The sequence below is a fragment of the Typopeltis vanoorti genome, chromosome 3, assembly GCF_054136105.1.
Source record: "Typopeltis vanoorti isolate ZY-2024b chromosome 3, IOZ_Tvanoo_1.0, whole genome shotgun sequence".
In the NCBI taxonomy this organism is placed as follows: Eukaryota; Metazoa; Arthropoda; class Arachnida; order Uropygi; family Thelyphonidae; genus Typopeltis; species Typopeltis vanoorti.
In genome coordinates, this window is record NC_143551.1 from 13,360,821 (window position 1) to 13,376,207 (window position 15,387).

Below are 15,387 nucleotides of genomic sequence, written 5' to 3' on the forward strand. Positions count from 1 at the left end.
CGGGTGGAGTCGGCATGGGGATGCAGGTCAGGATTCTTGGTTACGCAGACGACCTGAATGTCATGGCGCACCAATGGGACGATGCAGTGGCACTGGTTATTGCTATTGAGGAAGCTGCAGAAGAAGTTGGTCTGAAGATAAACGCCAAGAAGACGAAGAACCTTTTCATGAGTCGCCATGGTGTTCAAGATCTAGAGGGAGCTGCTCAGTTTGAGAGAGTATCGGAATTCAGGTACCTGGGGTCTATTGTGACTGAAGACAACAAAGTTGAAGTTGATGTCCAGAGTTGGGTGAATGCTGCAAATGTGGTCTACTATCAAGTGCTTCCCCTTTTTGCCTCGCGTTTATTGTCTTGGACTACAAAGGTGGGACTATACAAGACTTTGATCAGACCTGTTCTCCTCTATATGCCGAAGCATAGACTCTCACGGTGAGGCAAGCCGACCACCTGTGAGTATTCGAGAATAAGATGCTACGATGAATCTATGGAGGGGTCATGGCAGATGGAGTTTGGAGGAAGCGGTCTAATGCTGCCATACACGCTTTTTACAACTCGGCAGACGTCTTGACAGAGCTGCGAGCCCAGAGTCTTCAGTGGCTGGGGCACCTGCACCATATGGGCCAGAAAGGACTGTGAGACAAGTGTGGGAGGCCTGACCTTGATCAAAGAGGCCGCCAGACCGAGAAGGAGATAGGCAGATCAGGAGGAGGAGGAGGATCTGCAGGTTGTCGGGCTGGAGACTGGAACGTGGCAGATAGTCGCAGAGGACAGTGCTCAATGGCATCATGTGGTGCTTAAGGCCAAAAGTCCCCCCGGGCCGACAGCACCTAGATAAGTCAAGTCAAGTAATTGAGCTTACTCCTGTTTATACAACCTGGCTTAAAATTAATCGATTATTTATTCATTTAAAAAATTTCTTAATTAGAAAGAGTAACAAACAGGATATACAAGGATAATTTTTTGATCATGATAATGTTACATTTACTGCAGAGTTTAAAATTAAGCTACAAAAAAAATATGTAAGTGAAAAACATTGTGCAAGGCAAAAACCAAATACATGATTAAAGATATACAGAAGGAATAAAATCATAAATGAAACAAAATTAAGATAATGAAGATTTTTTTAAAAAATATGAACTAAAAAACTAAAACCCTATGGTAAACATGATCAGCCAGCAATATATCCCATCAATATTTCATAAATATCACTTAAATATTATATGCTATTTAAACACTCACTTTTGCCAAAGTGACCTTATAGTCTTCTATAATATTCTGAAGATCTTGGGTGTGAACTCTTGTCATCAGTGTTACAGGTATTGTGACTTCACTTTCATAAGAGTCCAGAAGTTTTTTAAAGCAATCTCGTTCCTGAGATGTAAAGAAAATAAAGCACTCATAAATAATTGTTCAAAATAAGGACAAATCTTATATGGCATATAAATTCTTCCTAAATCAGTTTTCATCTACTATACAGTAACTTGACAATAACTTGAACCCATCTTAGTAAGATGTAAGTTTAGTATTACAAAATATAAGAATCATGCTTTCGTATGTTATGTTGGAGGTTTAATGGATTTTTTTATAACACTCAAAAAGAATTAAAATAGAATTTAATACTTCCTATATTTTGTCCTAGTCACTAGGACATTTACAGGGATTACAAAAACAATTAACATAACATGCACACAAAAACTTACAATACTAAGCCCAACCACGTATTGTATTAGCGAATACAATCGTAAAATGAACATTATCCTCCGCGATCGCGCTACCTATATCCCACTAGAACACGACCCCACAAAAACACAAGTTAAGAAATTAAAAATCTTACTTAAAAAAGTAACCTCCTGGCCCCCTGACGTCACGAAAAAACTTAAACCTTTCCGCTCCAGTCCCCCCCGAATATACGGTTTACCAAAAATCCACAAACGCAATTCCCCACTCAGACCTATAGTAGATGCCACCAATGCACCTTGTTACAGACTGTCTAAACAGCTGGCCAACTCTCTGTCCCCCCCCTCACCGGAAATTCCGCTTCCTATATAAAAAACTCGACCCACTTTAAAGCCCTCACAGAAAATTTAACCTTGAATAATACAGACATATTAGTAAGCTTTGATATCTCCTCCTTGTTTACCAATATTCCCTTAACTGACACTTTATCTCTCTTAGAAAACGTTTTTCCCTCTGACATCTTAGATCTCTTTTCCTTTGCCATCAACTCTGGGTATTTCTCTTGGAAGAACAAAATCTACAAGCAGATAGAGGGAACCGCCATGGGTTCCCCCCCCCCCCTGCCAATTTCTATATTGAAGATTTCGAAAAACGAGCTATAGACTCAGACCCACTCAAACCTTCTATCTGGCTAAGATATGTAGATGATGTGTTCTCTATTTGGCCTCATGGCCCAGACACGTTAGACTACTTCCTCAGTCATCTCAATAGCCTACATCCAAGAATCCAATTTACTATGGAAAAGGAAAAGAACAATTGTTTACCCTTCCTAGATGCCTAATGATACACTTGCCTTCACTGTATACAGAAAACCCACACACACAGGCAGATACATTCACAAACTCTCCCACCACCACCCCTCGCAACAATATGGCATCATTAAAACTCTTACCAAGAGAGCCCACAATCTTTGTTCCAGTGGAACCGCCCTCACTACTGAGCTTAACCACATACACAGAACTTTCCTCTCCAATGGCTACAGCGAACACAGTATCAAAAAAATAATCAATTCCTCCCCCATTCCCCGTCCCTCTCGTCAACAAGACTTTAAAAATGCCATCACCATACCCTACATCCGTGGTACTTCGGAAAAAATAGCCAAGATACTAAAAAAGTATAACCTACACACAGCATATAAGCCTTACCGCAAACTTGCTACCCTTATCCGTTCTACGAAAGATCAGCTCCCTCCTCTCTCTCTGCCTGGAGTTTACAAAGTACCCTGTTCCTGTAAGCTTGCATACTTTGGACAGACAGGCAGATCAGCATCCATCCACCTGGAGGAACACAAGTCGTACATCATTAAACACAACTATGGCCATTCAGGCTTGGCTGACCATGTTTTGGACACCACCCACAGAGTATCATGGAAGAAAACCACCATGCTCCACCACAGCAAATTCAAGAAAGAGAGACTTTTCTTAGAAACAGCAGCAGCTCTAGAAACCAACCAAATCTTAATAAATACGGTTGCATTAAGGTTCCGAAGATTTGGGAAACACTCACCACCAGGGGTCCCACCTTACATTCAAGGCCACCTACTACCGCCCTTAGAGGGCGCTCCACCTAGATAGGACTTTAGTGTCACCCATGTGGTTGGGCTTAGTATTGTAAGTTTTTGTGTGCATGTTACATTAATTGTTTTTGTAATCCTCGTAGATGTCCTAGTGACTAGGACGAAATATAGGAAATATTAAATTCTATTTTAATTCTTTTTGAGTGTTGTAAAAAATCCATTAAACCTCCAACATAATGTCCTCACAGCACTTAAGCCTCTACACAAGAATGCTTTCGTATGCTAAGAATTTTAAGTGGATAAAAGAGAAAAATTTTTTTTTAAGAACAAGCTTATTTTATCATCAGCAAATTCCTGCCATGTACCCTCAAGGGGTGTACAGGATATGATAGTACTACATGAAAAATTTACATCATTACTAACTTCCTATCTACAATTTTCCTCCAGATCAGTCTGTTACTTGTCAAGACTCCAACATTATCAAATTTTATATTTCTGTCGTCTAAGGCACTTTGTACCGTATCAATCTAAATATATCTTGGTTTTCCTCTGGGTCGTTTTTCTGCCAACCTGGCAGAGAACACTTGTTTTGCCAATCTTTCCTCGCCCATTCGGTTTAAATGACCATACCACCTGAGATTACTTCTGATAACGCATTCCTGGATGTTGACAACATCAAGTTCTTTCCTAATATCCTCGTTTTTAATACAATATTGCCATTGATGCCATCTCTTCACGCCTCTAATCTTTCTCAGGACTCTCATATCTGCCGTCTCCTGTCTTTGGTCAAGTGTTTTACTTCTGACCCCGCTCTCGGATCCATAAGTTAAAACTGGTTTGATAACTGTCTTGTATACAGCTAATTTAGTGTTCTGACTAATTTCTTTCTTATTCCATATGAATTTATTCAATTGACTTCCTACTATACCAGTATTATTGATTCTGTAGTTTATTTTCATATTTAATTTACCATCTTCACTAAAAATCGTGCCTAAGTAGGTGAAATGTTTTACTTGTTCCACAGGTTCTCTGTTCACAATGCATTTGACATTTTCAACGATTCTGCCTATTTTCATTGTCTTTGTCTTTTTATTGCTGACCTTCATACCATATCTATTACAACAGTTATTCAATTTGGTCAAGGAATCTTGCAGACTCGTAGCGGATTTATTGATAAGTATAACATTGTCCGCATAAAGCAAAGAGCTGACATTAACATCTCCAATTTTGATATCATGTTTAATACCACTTTAATTCATTATGTGATCCATATAGATAATGAATAACAGAGGGGATAATGTTCAACCAGAATTAACATTATACCATTTTCCTGTACTTCCATCAATTCTAACTGCTGACATACAACTCAAATAAAGACTAAATATTGCTTGACATAATGCCCCATTGACACCTTATAACTGTAGCATATTGAATAGCTTCTCTCTTGGCACTTTATTATATGCCTTTTCCAGATCGACAAAACTCAAATAGAGATCTTTGTTATATTCCCATAATTTCTTCACTATTTGTGGTAAAGTGAAGATCTGATCCTGACAGCCTCTATTTGGCTGGAATCCAGCTTGTTCTTCACCTTAAGCTTTTCTTCTACAATTCTAATTCTTCTCAACTGTTTCTCAAGTATACTTGCATATATCTTACCAGGAACACTGAGTAGTGAAATACCTCTGTAATTCTCATATTCAGTTTTATTTCCCTTTTTATATATGGGAATATGAGAGCTCTACTCCAATCATCGGGAATTTGTTACTCTGTCCAGGCCTTCTGAACTATGCAGAGCAGCCACTGCAAGCCTTTTTTTTATACTACCATACTTCAGCATTTCTGGTCGAATATCATCTACTCCTACTGCCTTTCCACATTTTAAGACTTTGGTGGCTTTTTCTACTTCAAGTATGGATATGTGTTCCTGACTATATGTCTGTTGAGTGTTTTTTTACCACTGTGCTATCACTGCTTGTTTCATTTAGCAATTTCTTGAAGTAATTACTCCATACTTCAAGGATATCTTTTTCTCCCGTTTTCATGTCACCTTTATCATCGCTAATTCCTTTTACAGCACTCTTTCCTCATTTCTAACTTCTTTAACAACCTCGAGAATATCTTGCCACCTTCTTGATATTTATTTTCTATGTTCTTGCCGAAGTCCTCCCATTACTTTTGTTTAGCTAGTTTTACACAGTGTTTAGCTTTCTCACATTTATCTCTGTATTCTCTAAGAGCACAAGCTGACTTATTTGCCAGGTACTTTTGATATGCTTTCTTCTTTTCCTTCACTGCCTCTTTAACTTCCTGTGACCACCATGGAGTTCTGATTTTTCTATCCTTGCAGACAACCTCACCACATGCCTCTCTGGCTGAATCAATCAGTGTTTTCTTCAAGGCTTTCCATTGAATCTGCATGGTTTGGTTGATATTCTCAAACTCTTCCATTTTTTCTTCAATAATCTGTGTATTTTAGTCTACAGTTCACGTCTGAGAGCTGCTCAACTTTTATTCGCTTTAAAACTTTCTTACATTTCATTCTTTTCAATATGAAATTCAATTTTATCCTGCTCAAGACTAAATAGTGATCACTTCCAATTTCAAATCCTCTGTACACTCTGGTGTACTGCACAAGGGAGAAAACATCACTATCAACAATAACATATTCAATGAGATTTTCTTATTTCTTGCCTCTTCTCTCCATGTGAATTTGTGGACATTTTTATAGTTTAATAACACTACAGATATAAAATCTATAGAGGATGTCACATTCAAGCATATATAGTAAGCTTTTTATGCTGTAATTGTAGTAGGCACTAACAACTTGTCTAGCAATAAGTTCAGTATGAGAGAGGACATGAAAAAGTTGTTGGAAGAGACAAAAGTGAAAATTGTCAGTATTTTACCCCGATAAAAATGAATTAAGAAGAAGGGCTATGATGGCAAGCAATTCGATGCATAGGCTAGAAGGAATGGATGAGAGTTTTTGGATATGTGGAGTGAGTCTGAGGGAAGATTGGAGGGACGGCCTGCTCTGGAATGTGTTTGGTATCATAAGTCTAGAAAAGCTAACAACTGGTATGAAACTTAACACAGAGAGTCAGGGAAACTAAATTATAAAGGGAGGTATGGTGAGAATGTGAGTGTAAGAGCGACAATGTTATATAAATGTGTTAATGATGGGAATGGGCTTTGTAGTGGAAATGTTGACTAGGACAGAATGATTTTGACTTTGTGTTCGTCCAGTTTGGACCCATCAAATATGTGCAAAGACTACATGTATAAGGCACTAGAGAAGAATGAGACCTGCAGGTTGTCCAAATGTGTTATGCAGACAACAGCATACAAAAGAACATGCAAATAGATTATTTATTATGTCTGTGGAATGCTAGGAGTATCAGAAACAAAGGGGCAGAGTTTGTTGTCTTAGTCAATATGATGGGACCTCCCATGACTCAGATTATAGGCATTAGTGAGACCTGGCTATCAGAATCAGACATACTAACTACTATCGAGTGTAAAGGTACACCATTATTAGGAAGGATAAAGAGGATAGGAGAGGAGGAGGTGTGCTGCTAATGATATCAGATGACTTGAATCCAATTAGAGTTGAGACCTATGATTGTAGTACTACTACTAACAGTATTTCATGTGGCGAGAGGTTGAAGCCATCTGGTGTGAGATGAAATCTAACAAGATCAATTACATGGTGGGGTATTGTTAGAGACCTGGTGGATCAGTTGCTAGTGGTGAAGAAATGCAACACCAAATAGACAATATGAGTTCAAAAAGAGTAATCATAATGGAGACTTTAATTATCCAATATTGATTGGGTAGCAGTAGAATCTCATGAGAAGAATGAAAATACATTTATTGAGCTGTTGCGGGACAACTTCCTCAAGCAGCATGTAACAGAAGGAACTCGAGGTCAAAGAGTGTTAGATTTGAAGTGTCAGAGTGTGTTTCATTTAAAGATGTAACTATTCTGCCTCTGGTTGGTGACAGTGATCACGCAGTACTCACTTGGGAAGTGACTAAGTTTATGATTTTCCATTCAGAAAAGGTGACATGATGAACTACAAAACAGGCAATTATGACCAACTGAGGAGTGTATTGAGTTCAGTGGAATGGGATCAGTTCATGGATGAGAATATCAAGAGTGCATGGGAAGCATTTAAACAATACTTAAGTGATGCTATATCAGAACGTGTCAAGAGAGTTCGAAGAATAAACAGGGTAGGAGTCAAATGGATGTGTAATCTTATTAAGCAATAGATTCGCAAGAAAAAGATAATGTGGAAGGAATAATACCATTTGTATAAGGATGACATGCATTATGAAAATTATAAGCAGCAGGCTAGAAGAGTAAAAACCTTTATATGGAAAGAAAAGTCTGAGTATGAAAAGAAACTGGTTCTGCGTGCTAAAGACAACCCACAAGAATTCTATCGATATACTGCAAGTAAAAGAAAGAATGAATATAAAAGAATAACTCTTCTAAATGCAGATAGCGTGACAGTTACAGATGCAAAAGAGGTTATTCAACTAATGAGTGCCCATTTTGTTAAAAGCTATCAATCTGGTGTATACAACATTGGGCTCACTACTACCACTTCACTGGATGAAAAAATTCAGGTGTATGACGACAAGGTATTAATAAGAATTCAGCAAGAGGGGACTGATGGGATATCAGCACTTCTCCTAAAAAGTATTCAAGCTCTACTGGCTATTCCTTTGACCAGGCTGTTTAACATGAATCTCACAACAGGGAAGATTCTGCAGGAATGGAAAGAATGTATGGTAATTCCATTGCACAAGGGTGCTGCAAAGACTGATGTCTCCAACTATCGACCAATTAGTATCTCAGGAGTGGTGGTGAAGATTTTGGAAAAATTGGTTAGGGCTCGCATTCAGAAATGCATTGACAGTGAATCTCTACTTCTCAGGAGCAACATGGGTTCATTAAGGGAGGATAATATTTCAGCAATTTGCTCACATTCTATAATAATGTTTCCATTGAACTAGACAAGGGGAATGGATACACCATGATACTTTTGGATTTTGCTAAGGCTTTTGACAGAATACAGAATGGTAAACTGTTGCATAAATTGGAGAACATGGGTTTGGATTATAGAATATAAGCGTGGATAAAAGGATTACGGCTGACTGACATATCAAAAAGTGGTATGTGTGGGATGAGAGTCTGTAAAATTTAAAGTAACCAGTGGTGTACTACAAGGATCAGTGCTTGGTCCACTGTTATTCAATCTATACATTAATGATATTGGGAAGAATTTGACAAGCGACAGCTATTGGTTGATGATGATGCAAAGATAGGTAGGGTAATCAGGAATGCTGTTGATATGCAGTACTTACAGAATGATTTGAATAGGCTGAAATTGTGGGCATGGGAAAATGGGTGTCAGTTCAATGTCAGTAAATGTAAAGTCATTCACTTCAGAGTGATTAGATATCCAATGTCATGTTATATTGGTGGGATTAGGCTAGGAATCTTGGGGTGTTAATAGATAGGAAGTTGAAGATCAGAAGTCATGTGGCAAAAATTGCAAATACAACACAAAAGATAATTGCAATGCAGAAACGAACGTTCACATGTAAAGATAAGGATGTTATTTTGCCTCTTTACAAGGCCTTGATAATAAGACCTCACTTGGGCTATTGTGCACAGGTCTGGTCTCCTGGTTTCCGTTGTAATTCTGATATATTGGAGAGAGTACAAAGGAGAGTGTTAAAAATGATATCAGGATTGTGGAATACTGATTGAGAATTTGTAGACTGCAGACACTAGCAAACAGGAGAAAGAGGGTGATATGATTGAGACTTACAAACTTCTGAAAGGGTCATACTGGATTTCAGTTGACGGAATTTTTCAATTTATGGAGAGTGGGGAAAGGACAAGAGGCCATCGTTGGAAGCTAATAATGAATGCCACTTAGAAGGGGTGAGGCTAGATTTTTCTCTCATAGGGTGGTGCATGATTTGAATGGATTGCCATATGATGTTGAGTGGAAACAATGTGAATGAATTCAAGAATAAGTAGAATAGCTGGTGCTTGTAGTATGTGGCATCCCTCGATGAATCCCTGATTCCCTAGAGGTCTCAATAATAATAACAAAATACAGCTCCCTTACCCTTCTTCATTGGCCTACCTAATAAACATGATTAACACTCTTTTCTTAATCTAAAACTGCTCTTTATGCTTTAATTGTTTATTAGGTAGTAGCCAATGAGGAATTATTATATAGGGTGTGCCATAAAACACTAAGCTTGTTAAAGCAAGCTTAGTACAAGGAGCAGCATGAACCTAAAGTTCATAAAATTCTAAAATAGAAAGAGTCATCTCAAAAGAGGTCATTACTTTGGAGATCAACAGGAGTTTTCTTTGTAGTTTCTTCACCATATTGCTTTGGTCACCTGCACTTTGTTTAACTCGCTGCAACTCTGCCTTTACTTTTATTTGTTCACCCTCCAAGTTTTGTTTCGTTAATTCCAAAGATTTTGCACTGAAAACCAAAAGAACTATTAAAACAATAATAAGACACTGCTAAGAATATTATAGAAGATCAAATAATTTTATCAATTTAATAGAACACCATTTAATGCATTTAAAAATGTTTATTTCAAGTAATTTCATTTGCCAAAGTGAGAATAACATCTTCATTCTGCTAATAAGCTAGGATTCAAATCCACTAGAGCAGTGTTTTCCAAAATGCAGTATAACTATCCCCAGGGGAACACAAAAGATCTTTAGGGGATATGCAGCACTTTTTTTTTAATTTATGATTTCCTTTTCCTTTTTTGTATTTTTGTCACATATAAGTGAAGGTGTATTCTATGATTAATTTTTTAGTAAATAAAAAATTTAAAGAAATTTTTAAACAAAAGTCTCTCTTCGCATATATCAAATGACCTTTATCAGTGCCACATTTGTTTCTACTAAATGTATATAGTTTGTACAATTAAAAATGCATTTAACAATTCAAACAAAAATTGTTTCACATGTGTGTAATTTATTATTATTATACAGACACCTCCATTAATTTGGAGAAAAGAGCAAAGCTGGATTTATGAAGCCCTGAAGAAAACACTGATTGATTCAGCCAGAGTGGCATATGGTGAGGTTGTCTGTAAGGATAGAAAAATCAGAAATCGATGGTGGACACAGGAAGTTAAAGAGGCAGTGAAAGAAAAGAAGAAAGAAAGATGCAGGCCAAATAGTGGCTCTCAGGATCAGATTTTCACTTTACGACAAATAGTTGAGAAATCATTGGAATATAACGAATCTCTATTTAAGTTTTGTAGATCTGGAAAAGGAAATATGATATGGTGCCAAGAGAAAAGCTATTCAAAATGCTGCAGTTATATGGTGTCAATGGAGCATTATATCAAGCAATACTTAGTCTTTATTTGAGTTATAAATCAGCAGTTAGAATTCAAGGAAGTACAGGAAGATAGTTTAATGTTAAATCTGGTGTCAGACAAGGATGTACTTTATCCCCTCTGTTATTCATTATCTATATGGATCACATTATGAAGGAAAGTGGTATTAAACATGATATCAAAATTGGAGATGTTAACGCCAGCTCTTTGCTTTATGCGGACGATGTTATAAATCCGCTACAAGTCTGCAAGATTCCCTGACTAAATTGAATAACTGTTGTAATAGATATGGTATGAAGGTCAGTAATAAAAAGACAAAGACAATGAAAATATCAACTGCATTTGAATGGAGAACCTATAGAACAAGTGAAACATTTCAACTACTTAGGCACGATTTTTCGTGAAGATGGTAAATTAAATATGGAAATAGACAAAAGAATCAACAAAGCTGGTATGGTAGGAAGTCAACTGAATAAATTTATACGGAATAAGATAGAAATTAGTCAAAAAAAAAACTAAAGTAGCTATATACAAGACAGTGTTCAAACCAATTTTAACTTATGGATCTGAGAGCTGGGTCAGAGGTAAAACTCACCAAAGACTAAAGATATGAGTCTTGAGAAAGATTAGGGGAATGAAGAGATGCCATCAATGGCATAAAATCTAGTCCTCACGGCCCTACTAAGCACACCTTTATTCAACTTCCAGGGATGACTTCATGTTCTGGCCCTTCTAGCCAAGTGCTGAAACATTTCCCTTGCACCAATCCTATAACACCTTTTAAGTAACTTAAACGTTTCTATCATATCCACTCTTTTTCTCCTATCGACCAACTTCTGCAATCCACACTTCCTCATTCTATCCTCATAGGGAACATTCCACAGACCACTCACCATCTTGGTCGCTTGGCTCTAAATATTCTCCATTGCTTTCTCATCAGTAAGAAACCAAGAAGACCAGACCTGAGCACAGTAATTCAGATGTGGACATATCAGGCCTCATAAAGCAGAATAACAATTTCCTTATCTAAACTTGTTAATGTGTACTTCAATAGCCAAGTAATCTTATGAGCTATATTACACCAGCCAGTAGTGAGCTTGTGTGAAGTTTCTTCTTCCGAAGAGGAAGTTGAATTAGTGATAGAGAATATTAGAACAACTGTTGCATTGATTAGAACATAAAAGATGTTCTAAATAATTGGAAGTTTAGGGGAAAAATATAGTTTAAAGGAATTCTTAAGCCAAAAAGTGGAAAAGAGCATTATGAAAGAAATAAAGTTATTGCAAAATTCATGAATGAATTTCTTTTAAATGAAGCTGAGTCTATGGCATAGAGAAAAGTGATATATAGTTTCTTCCAAAGCAACAGACTGTCCCTTTTGATATAGCATGCAGCAAACATATTCTAGTTAAGTGCTGTAAACCTGAAAGAGATGAATTCTTTTTGTTTTGAATAATAAAGAAGAAGTTTCCAGAAGGAAAAAAGGGAACTTTAAAATTATCATTGTATTTTAAGGAAATAGAGATAGAACTGATAATGCAAGAGATATGAAAGAAATTGTGCCTTATAAGTTTGAAGTTTGTAAATTCTCATCCTGTGATCTTGATAAATTTAGTTTAACCCTTTATCCAAGTGTAAGCAAACAAAGTTTGCACCTGAAGTATCTTCAGGACTAAGGCAACTCATGGTAAAGGTGGATGAAACTCTCATCACCACTTGTCTTAGTATCTCTCATAATGCAAAGCACATCTCCTTGCAGACATGTGTAATGCTATGCGTTAAGGGAAAGGCCACTACCCAGACCGGTTTTGACCTTTATTGAGGTCTTGTCAGTGGGAGCCAGACCCAGAGATGGTGGTGGTGATACTAAGGTGGAAGCAATGGAGAAGTCATATTTACCTATACGAGTTGCCAAAAGGTGTCTCGCCTTATTATTAAATTACTCTGGATTCAGAGAAAGATGTTGGAAGTTTTTCCCCACTTGGTTAAACTATAATAAATTTAGTTTAATCCTTTATCCAAGTGTAAGCAAACAAAGTTTGCACCTGAAGTATCTTCAGGACCGAGGCAACTCATGGTTGTTCTCTAAAAGTTTATGTTCAATTCAGTCTCAAAGGCTTTCCAACTTCAATAATTTTAACTACCTTAGTGTCTGCAGATAATAATCAAATAGTCAGGTGAATTTAACTTTCCTTTATATTTGTTGTTTGTGGATTAGGGAAAAGCCTTTGATTCCATTGATAGAGATTGTGTGTGTGTGTGGAACGCACTTCAAAACAAAGGAATGCCACAGAAGATAATAAACATCATACAGGAAGGATATAATAAATTATAGAGTACAGAAAATGAAAAATATTTAATGCATGTATTAAATCAGCTCTTTTGTCATCATCATCACATTCCTGTTAAGGAATGTGATGATGATGACAAATATCAGGATATGATGACAGGATATGATGACACTATCATATCCTGTACACATCATATCCTGACAAATATCAGGATATGATGACAGGATATGATGACAGGATATGATGACAGGATATGATGACACTATCATATCCTGTACACTCAAGGAGTGTACAGGATATGATAGTGCTACATGAAAAATTTACATTATTACTAACTTCCTATCTACAATTTTCCTCCAAATCAGTCTGTTACTTGTCAAGACTCCAACATTATCAGATCTTATATTTCTATTGTGTAAGGCAGTGTTTCTCAACCTGTGGCCTGCAGACCACAGGTTGAGAAACTGTTCTTGATGCCTACAACAAAATAAAGGCATTTGAGAAAAAAACTGGTTTTATGGATTAATTATGTAAAAGACAGACAATTTGCACCTTTTCCAACATTGGAATCCTTTTTAGTGGAAAATGATATTTTTGTTGATTCTGAGTTTCTGGAAAGGGTTTGTGATCACCTCAAAAATATGAAACTGCATTTTGAAATATATTTTCCAAATAACTTTTATAAGAAATTCCTGTGGGTTTGCAATCCATTTCACTGCAAAAAAAGAACAGTTAATTGAGCTTTCAAGTGACAATGGACTTAAAATGCAATTCCGTAATCTTCGTTTGGCTCGATTTTGGAGATCGCCTTCAGTGAGAAGTGAATTTCCAGAATTATCTGAAGTAGTATTGAAAATCATCATGCAGTTCTCTACAACCTATCTTTGTGAGAAAGGATTTTTATCGCTCCTTCAAATAAAAACAAAATACAGAAATAGTCTTTGTGTGTGTGCCGACCGAATTTGACCAATATTGAGCCAAATTATCCAGCAAATCTGCAAGGTCCGAGAAGTTCAACCATCTCGTTAAAAGTAAGTAGTAACATAATTAGATCATATTATTTATTTGTTTAATAAAAACTAAAACTTTGTTCAATGATGATACACTTTTAATCGTTTACTTCCAATTTAATTAATTATGTTTCCATGTATTCAAAACATGCTTTAGATTTACTATGTTATAAATGGCACAGTTTTTCCAAAATGTTCATAATTCCTACTTAGGTTTTTAAAAAAAATTACAAAAATATAGGGAAATAAATCAAAAACACTATGTTTATTTCTGAAGTAAAACTCTAATTCCAACATTCCAAAATGTTATTTTTCTTGCTTTTCGGTTCACAAAAAATTGTCAATGACATTGTCGAAGAAGTCTATTTCATCACTCAGTTCCTGTTTTATATACAGTAACGCAAGATATCTTAAACGCCAAAAAAGTGTCATCTGGGATGGATAGACACCCCCCCCCCCGTAACTTAGTGGTCCATAGAATTGTTTTCAGCAGGCCTTAGAAAGGTTGAGAAATGTTGGTCTAAGGCACTTTTTACTGTATCAATCCACCTATATCTTGGTCTTCCTCTGGGTCGTTTTTCTGCCAATCTAGCAGAGAACACTTGTTTTGTTAATCTTTCCTCTTCCATTCTGTTTCAGTGACCATACCATTGAGATTAAGCTCTTCTAACACAATCCTGGATGTTGACAATGTCAAGTTCTTTCCTAATATCCTCATTTTTAATATGATATTGCCATTGATGCCATCTGTTTACATTCCAAACCATTCTTAGGATTCTCATATCTTTGTATCTAGTCTTTGGTCAAGTTTTACTTCTGACCCAGCTCTCAAATTTATAAGTTAAATTGGTTTGAACACTGTCTTGTATACAGCTAATTTAGTGTTCTCACTAATTTCTCTCTTATTCCATATGAATTTACTCAACTGACTTCCTATCATACCAGCTTTATTGATATGGTCGATATGATATTGATATTGGCCAGCCTGTTTGGCCGAGGGGATAGCGTATCCGCTCTCCAGGCTGCAGGTTCAAATCCCGCCGTGGGCATGGATGTTTGTGATTGTCTGTGGAAATACCAGTGGTGGTATGCAGTAGATGGCGTTGGTGTAGTTATGGTCAGTTGTGATTGAATGGTGGAGACGGAGTTATAGACCTGGTGCCCTCCCTCGATGAGTCCTTGGATTCCATGGATTTGTCAAATAATAATAATAATTTACCATCTTCACTATAAATCGTGCCTAAGTAGCTGAAATGTTTTACTTGTTCCACAGGTTCTACATTCACAATGCAGTTGACATTTTCAGCGATTCTGCCTATTTTCATTGTTTTTGTCTTTTTATTGCTGACCTTCATACCATATCTATTACAACAGTTATTCAATTTAGTCAGGGAATCTTGCAGACTTGTAGCGGATTTATTTAGAAGT

The 15,387-nt window shown here is 36.7% G+C and overlaps 1 protein-coding gene across 1 annotated transcript in view; it reads right to left on the reverse strand.

Moving 5' to 3' along the window:
- The window catches only part of LOC150107931 (mitotic spindle assembly checkpoint protein MAD1-like), a 166,712-nt gene that overhangs the window by 46,367 nt on the left and 104,958 nt on the right, over window positions 1-15,387 (reverse strand). Inside the window, exons 10-11 of the mRNA XM_090415454.1 lie at window positions 9,637-9,781; window positions 1,241-1,372 (exon numbers count right to left, since the gene is read on the reverse strand). Coding sequence (XP_090271580.1) covers window positions 1,241-1,372; window positions 9,637-9,781 — 277 coding nt within the window. The remainder of the gene's footprint in view (window positions 1-1,240; window positions 1,373-9,636; window positions 9,782-15,387) is intronic.